The 8,249-nt window shown below is 48.5% G+C and overlaps 1 protein-coding gene across 1 annotated transcript in view; it reads left to right on the top strand.

Annotated features, from left to right (window-relative positions):
• The first annotated feature begins 578 nt into the window (after window positions 1-578).
• The window catches only part of grb14 (growth factor receptor-bound protein 14), a 35,173-nt gene continuing 27,502 nt past the window's right edge, over window positions 579-8,249 (top strand). The window contains 3 exon segments of the mRNA XM_035523540.1: window positions 579-990; window positions 992-1,170; window positions 2,698-2,806. Of these exon segments, the coding sequence (XP_035379433.1) occupies window positions 967-990; window positions 992-1,170; window positions 2,698-2,806 (312 nt within the window). The 5' untranslated portion in view covers window positions 579-966.

The following is an 8,249-nucleotide window of genomic DNA, read 5'->3' on the forward strand; positions in this document are numbered from 1 at the left end:
TAGTAGACCCAAAGTGTCAACTTGTTTTTGTTATCTCCAGTTCGTTCTACCGCTGTGGATGTGAGGTGGCACGTGGTTTACGCATGTCCATTCATCGTTATTATTTTTTTTCTCTCTTTGTTCTATCCATCTCTCTGTCTGTCTCTTCTCTCAGCGGCTTGTGCGGTTATATTCTAAATGTTTATAAGGGAGAAACACATACTACACACACACACACACACACACAGAGTCTTCGCTACTTCTGATTCAGCCCTTCCAAGGCTGTCTGGCTTCAGTGTGGCTGTGGAACTGCACAGAAGAGAGGAGGATGAGGAGGAGGATGAGGAGGAGGAGAGGGGCAGGACAGCCGGGGGGGTGGGGGGGTGCAGTGTGAACGCCGTGACAACGGAACAGCAGGTTTTACTTTCTGGCTGACCGCCAGGCCTCATTACAGCACAAAGTTGCATACCGACAACGAAAAACCCTTTTGTAGGAGCAAACTGCTTGACCAGGTCTCCGTTCCAGGTACAAAAAACGAATGAAAAAAGTAGAAATGCAAAACAAAAGAGCCCAAAAAAGAGGGAGCTAGAGAAAAAAAACGTAGCTGAGTCTTTTGGAGCAGGGCTAAGTAGAGGGGATGAAACAGTGGAAGGGATTTTGAGCTGGGAGCTGTGTGTGAGTGTGAGCAGTGCTCATTCGCGAGTCATCGAGTTAAAAATAACTTTATTGTGGTAGATCATGTTTGGTAGGAGGGACCTGCTTCCCATGCTAGGACAGCCTGTCGGGCAAGGGAGCAGTCTGTGTGTCTGTGTGAGTGTGTGTGTGTGTGTGTGTGCGCGTGCTGACGGAAGAGGAGTGCTGGCACCCGTGGCACATACACACACACACACACACACATGCGCGCGTGCCTGCGCTTACTCTGCTCCCCTGACGGCGTGTGTCCTGTGCCCTGTGCTTTAGATGATGCGGTGGATATAAGCAGCATCCATGAGCGCTATGAGCGACTCTTCCGGATGAGCTCGACGCACCAGGCAGCCTCCGCGAGAGAGCGGCCATCTTCTGCCAGGGGAACATGAGCATGCTGGGAGGCGACCCTGCCCTCATCCCACTGCGCTCGCCAGTCCAGCCGCCCGGGGCCCTACCCAGCAAGACCGTTGATACCACCGCTGCCGGCCTCTTCAGAGGGACTAGGTAGGGCTGCTCTCTACCCCCATCCTCCCACAGGGCCCTGGGGCTCCCAGTGCTGCCTGCAATCGCAAAACTCTGCGCTGTAATGGGCTCTGCTCGCTTTAGTATTGATTATAGTGTTTAAACAAGCGTTGTGCCAAGCAAGTCTGAAGTGCCAATCTATGCGTGCAGATGTCTGTATGAGGGTGTGCACACACTTGTGCGAGCGCCGTCAAACGCGCAAGTCTCATTCCGGCAGTGTTTCCTTTCTTTGCGACTGTGTGTGTCTCTGTCTGTCAGCGTCTGCAACTCAGTTTTCAGTGGTTAATCTTTAACGTGTGTAATCGGCGCGGACCCGCTGCAGAAGCACAGAGCACTCATTGTGCCCTCTCCCACGGGTTTGTCTGAACAGTACAGTAGACTTTGTCCCTGTAAACAGCGTCCCGGCACTCGCCTCTGTATCCCCACTGACAGCTCGGACATGCGTGCAGACACTGGCCCCGGATCAAGCACCTGCTCTTTTCCAGACGCTGCTGGGTAACTCAGTAACTGCAGCGTTAACAGGGAGCTCTGTGATACGGCCAGAGACGCCCGGAAACGCCGGGAGAGATGCGTGTGCTTAGAGATTGGATCGGCTGGCCTGCGCGACGGCGCTTTCTTGCTGAAGTGCCGCCCTTTGTCCGCCCCACCCCTCTGGGGGTGGAGAAGGGTTGGGATTAACAGGACGTGCTCAGTGTGTTTGTGGCGTAAACAACAATCAAAACAAACATGGCCACTGTGCTTCATGATAACGTAAACCTGCCTCAGTTAGCCAGACGACAGGATTATGAACACATTATGGTGTTTATAATACACACATATACAAACAAACACACAAGCAAATTATCACAATATATATTCACTTTTACTTTCTCTCTCTCTCTCTCCCCTCTTCTCCCCACTTTAACACTGTGCATTGTCCCCTAGAATATCTCTATTCTCCCTCAGCTATGCAGCTCAGACCCAGTCGTTCATTATAATGTACACAATTTATTCTGCAGCGTCCATCTGATTCATTAATACCTGTTTCCAGGCTGCCCAGGGGTTGTGGGGCGGGGGGGGGGGGGCGTGTCAGTGACAGTATGCGGCCCATTAGAAGGGATGAGCTCACAGCTCCAGACCCGTTGCTCCTCGTGCTGCATGAACAATGAGATGGGTCGCAGGTAGACGCGATGATGTCATCCCTTGCTTATGAGTGCGCATCTCCAAGGAGACGGGGCTCCAGTCAGCTGGCCTGTCAGCCCAATGACCTCACCTCTGGTTCCTGGCCTGCAGAAGGCTTGCAAAGTGTCGACATTTTCCTAATAAGGGCAGCTCTTGGTTCCATTAGCAAGACTGGGCTATCTAAAGATCATCTCTTGTTAATCTTTCATATACTGTGATGGTTTTTACTGCATTAATGTTCGGAGGACACATTTCATGGCCTCATTCTCACAGGCTCTCTCTTGCGCTTTCTTGCTTTCTCTCTCTCTCTCTCTCTCTCTCTCTCTCTCTCTCTCTCTCTCTCTGTAGGAAATACAGAGAGGGGGAAGAGATGCAGATGAGCCTGGTCTCAAGTCCCTTCCCAGACCTCTTCCCTTCAGAGTGCTTGTTACCCTGGACCAAAACCAGCGCATCTCAGGTAGGACAGTCTCCTCGCTCCCAAAGCCTCCCTCCATACCGAAACACAGCAGACCACAACAACTCCAAATAAGATGAAGCCACCGAAACTGATTCATTTAAACAACAAAAGCACAAATCGGGCCAATCTGACAGAGCCGGGCCCCTGCAAAGGCCAACTGGACTGTATTGCGTCCTGCCATCCAAAAGGAGTCCTCCAGTGAGGCCCCTTCACGCCCCTGCCCTCGTCTTGAGAAGCACAGCACTGGGAGGCTATCAGTGAAAAACAAACACGGTCAGTGTGCGGGCTTATCTCCCCGCTGTTTACACTTTAATGTCATGACAACCGTTTTGTGTTGCGTTACTGTTCCGTCAGCTGCCCGTTCTGCTCCTGCCACAGGCAGGCAGGCGCTGTTGCGCGTGAGGGCGTCACACGTGTGGGCGTGTCGCGTGAGGGCGTCACACGTGTGGGCGTGTGGCTGCGGGGTTTTGCCAACACACTGAAAAGCATGCACTGTCGCTGCCATTGCCGGCTCGTGAGTTTTAATCTTTTATCTTTGTCGATGGTGTTTAACAGCTGAAAAGTTCCACCGTAGTCCAAAAATTCCGAAATGAACGTGCGCTAGCAGGAGGCATGCTGGTGGGTGTGCGCGCACGTGTGTTTCTGTGTGTGTGCATGTGCGTAGACAAATGTGTGTTAGAGAGGAAGAAAATGCAGGGTCAGCGTAAATTCCTCTCAGTGCTATGCTTGTTAGTTGTTTTAGTGTTGGAGAGCTGATCAGAGATCAGTGGTTGCTTCCCCTGTTTTGGATGTGAGCTGGGGGAGTTGATCCTTATGCTCCGAAGCTCACCAGGCCTTCACACCACTGCCCTCTTTATCTTTCCTCAGCAACGTGTGTGGTCATTTGCTTGCAACGCAGACGCTAGTTTGTTAGGTTCACTTCAGTTATATGTTATGTGTAGATTGCTAATAATAATGTGTCTATGAAGGTTTTCGGTCATCCAGGTTAATGAATTACTGAATTACTGAATTGTCTTGTAGTGTAAAGTTTAAGACATTTTGTCATTTATGTGATAGGCTTCACCAGTTTAACTGAGACTGGGGAAATTCAACAGCTTTTAAATCTGGTGATTCATACCCATGACTGCCTGAAACTCAAATTAGGGCCACAGTTAGTTTATGGTGGTGTGTCTTATTAATCAAGGAAAGCAAGTGAAAAAGTGAAAGGAGTTGAAAATGGCTGGAAGTCATAGTTTTTATTGATGGTATACATCAGGATCTCCTGTTGGGTATTGGGAGTGTATTGGTGTAAAAGACACCGTTTACAGACGGACAATCACTTGTGTTTGTAACCCTTGATTTCCAACTTATGTAGGTTAACAAAAATTGTTAAAAATTGTTAAAAATTGAGACTTAAGCCACATGGAATTGAACTAATTTACCTTGTATGTATTTAAAAGAGGGGAAACCCAACATGCAGGTATGTACATTTTGGCATATGTCCACCATATGGTTTTTTGTGATGGTCTTCATGTCTGAGTGTAGCTGGTGTTTATTTTTGCCAGTCTCGATGCAACCATTGAAGAAGGCAAGTGACTGGGTGAAACAGTGAATGAAAAAGCAAACGGAAGAATGATGAGTGAAGTGGAAAGTTCCTCCAGTGCTATTTCAGAGGTCTGGTGAGGAAGACAGTTTGGGAGACTGACCCAGACACTCAGTTGTGCCGACATGACTGTGGGGCTGTATAGATGTGCTAATTACTATCAGGTGTGTGTGTTTGTCATACAGAAAGGGCAGAGGGACGGCACGCTGTGTGTATGCATGTGTGTAAGATAGTTTTGTGTGTGTGTGTGTGTGTGTGTGTGACAGAAAGGCCAGCTCGGACTTGTGCTAAAGGCTGAAATTACAGCCTGCAGAGCACCACACAGCATAGTGGAGGAGCCAGTGGCAAGCTGCCCCAAGCTCTCTCAATGAATAATTTTTCAGGCTTTATCATCCTCTCCATAGATATCCAGTGGCTCTATCCTTAATAATTTGTGTGATTCAGCACTTAGTGCAGCTAATCAGACTGCTCATTGTTTTCTTGCTCCTGCTTTGACCAGCTATCTGTTAAAAGGGCATTTGTTATATCTTTCTCTTTGCTTTTTATAAGGGTTTTTTTGAGACGTAGGTCATGGTACAAACCAGAGCCTGTTACCTGATTTGGCTCACACTGGCCAGAAGTCTCTGCGTTAGTGAGCGACTGTGGCTCTCTCTGCTGCTGTGGAAGCCCTGTGAGAGGGTACTGCCTGCAGTGCCTTTTGTCTTTCCGTGGTTTCGGAGGAATGGAGCGGTGAGGTTGTGGCTGCAGCATGCAGGATGACACCGGCATGCCCCCGGGCTCGCGCGGGCCATCCCCGGATGCCGCCCCGCTGGGTGGATGGGGCGCTGTGAACTTGCATGCCAGCCTGACTCGGACTGCCAGGCCTTCGGACGAAGCACGCCTGCAGAGTTACCATGCCACCACTGCAGTCATCCATGCAGCGATGACATCATCCCCTCCCCCAGCCTGCTGCTGAGCACAGTGAGAGGGTTGGACTAGGTTAAGTATTGCATCATCGCTGCCCCCACCCTCCTACCCCCATCCCTTCTTCCCCAACTACAACCCCAACCCCGATCTTAATGGCCCGCAGTTGCCTTTGAAGGTTGGGTTTTATAGCTCAGACAGGACTGAAAATAGATGCCGACTTTGATTTCCCCCTTGAGAATTCTTCCTTCAGAAATTAGATTTATAGGCAGCCCCACTGGAATCTTGGTCTTTATATTTGTAACCTTCTTTAAGGGATTTGGATTGCACCAGACTGCAGTTCCTCTCTTCCTATTCGTTGAACTGCTGCAGGAGCAGTAACAGGTCTCGGTGTTATGGAGTGTCATAGTTATCAACAAGAGGGCACTGTTCCCCAGATATTAAAGTATAGCGAAAACGCACGCTCCCATGTTCAAGCCCTTGAGCTGAGAACATCACACACGTGCTCTTTTGCCTTTTCAGCCAACACAGGCTGGTCACGACGCCGTCAAAGACATTTCTGTCTCGTGCTCCAACGAGATGACCCCCCGTGCCGTACAAAGAAAGGGCCTTTTTGTCTTGCTTGCACCAGGGGGTGAAGTTTACACCACAGACGTGCGCGTCCCCTTAACGAGGTCCGTATTGTTTAGCTGTGTGTTTGTTGGGGGACTTGCAGCTCGTTGTCAGCCGGTCCGATGGGTTGCGGGGGGGTCCGGCCTTTGCCTTAGCGGGGCTGTAACCAGTTACTTCACCAGTGAGAAAACGCCTTGAGCTGGGTTCTGCGTTTGCAGTGTCTTACCGCATTTCTCACCCTGTTGTCCTAAAGCCCTTTACGAGCTACATGCGTGACCCTCGCTTGTCCCGCCCAGATCCGCTTCCCTGCTCCAGGAAATGCACGCTCAGCACCGCTGTTTCACGTCCCCACACCCAAACTTCAGTCCTCCTCCGCGCATGCATGCTGGCATGGCCACATGGCCACCGCGAGCCAGAATCACACGCGGGACGTGGCGGCACGGGGACGTCTCCGTTTTGGAAAACATGAAGGATCCCACTGTTTCGGCTCGAGGTTCCTGCAGCCTGGAGTGATCCCTTAAAGGGAATTCATGAATGAGGAAGAGAAAAGCCTTCTCCCATGGACGCGTTCTGTTTTCGGGCATGCTGCCGCAGTTGTGGTTTCTGTGTTTATGCTTGCCTTTAGTCAGTGTCTTATCTCAGCCCCATGCTGCATCGGTTAGTTACATAAGTATGCCTATATGTATGGTCTCATAGCAATTATGTACGTTTTGACCGTGACTGCCAGTTTATTTATGGAGCAAATTACAGCTCTAAACACATCTCAGCATCATCCTTTATAGTTCAAGGACTGCAGGTTATCCTTTCCCCTCGACACAGACTAAGAACATGCTGTAATATTTCAAGGCAACAGAAGGTATTATTAGCCTAAATACTCTCTCTCTCTCTCTCTCCTCTCTCTGCACCACAATTTGTCCTTCCTTTATTGCTGAGCCAGTTAAATTTGTACTAAATTTGTCCAAGACCAAATGTTGCTTTGAGAATCCCCTTCCCCTGAGCCAGCCAGATTCAGTGGTTTTCAGTGTGGACTTAGCAGCTCTGATGCCCCCTCACACATGGGAATGAGAGGGAGGTTCGCCTGGAAATGAAGCATTTTGATGAAACACCTCACCACTGTGCCCCACCAAATACTATATGGCACCCCAGCCTCAAAGCAGAGGAATTGACAGGTATCAGAGTGGTGATGTAAATTACGTGAGTTATTACTGAAGAATAAATAAATTAAAAATGTGCCATTTCTATTACCCTGCATTTCAATTACACGGATAGGAAAGCTTTTAACAAGCACAGCGCACTGATAATGTGGCAAACAGTTGTTTTGACTGAAGAAAGCAGGTGCAGTGATTGCAGGAGCCTCAGTTTCAGCTTTGTCATCCGCTGTTGGACGTGTGTTTGTGTGTGCATGTGTGTCTGTGTCCAAAAATAGCCCCATGTAGCAACGCTGAAAAGACATAAACATGATGTGAAAACCATAGTCGCACCGTGGGACAAGACAGTGAAGTGTCATGGGTGTCCCAGAGCAGTAATGTCTACTTATGTATTCATTCAGACTCACTTAGTGCCTGTAATGATCATGATTTTCTTAGTGAAAGAGCATTTGTGTATGTGTTTGAATGTGTTGCGAACATAAAATTGTTAGTTTTTCTTTTTGAAGTTATTTGTCTGTGTGTGTGTGTGTGTGTGTGTGTGTGTGTGTGTGTGTGTGTGTGTGTGTGTGTGTGTGTGTGTGTGTGTGAGAGAGAGAGAGAGAGAGAGAGAGAGAGAGAGAGAGAGAGAGAGAGAGAGAGAGACAGACAGACAGACAGAGACATGGGCATTAGGGGCACACTTAGTGGACGAGCTTGTGAAATAAAATCCTGCTGCTCTTTGGATTATGACCTCAGTCTTGCTCACACTACCCCCTCAGGGACCCAACAACTGCTGCAAATACAGCGACACACACTCCAAATGCAGCCTTATGACATGGAAAATGAACATTTCTGCTTCTATCCCCTTGATAATTTAAATAAATTCACATTTCTGTTTGGTCACCTTTAGATTAGGCACAATGCTTTTTAAAAAATTTGCTTTCCTTTACAATTTGAACTTGATGGAAAGTGTAATCTGCCATTTGGGTTCCACTGCCAACTGCAAGACGAGGCAGATAACGTGGCCAGTCTCACCAGATATGTTGGAATCCATTTTGTTAGTTTAGTTGCATTTTATTGTTCAAGGCAAGACTTTAAGATGCTCATCTGAAATATCGGATTAATACTTCTGACACTCCTGAAAATGGATTTAACTTGCGGACTGTCAGTTTGATTAATTATAACTAATCCTCTTTTGCATAACTCTGAAGCAGTGTTC

The sequence above is a fragment of the Electrophorus electricus genome, chromosome 2, assembly GCF_013358815.1.
Source record: "Electrophorus electricus isolate fEleEle1 chromosome 2, fEleEle1.pri, whole genome shotgun sequence".
Lineage (NCBI taxonomy): Eukaryota > Metazoa > Chordata > Actinopteri > Gymnotiformes > Gymnotidae > Electrophorus > Electrophorus electricus.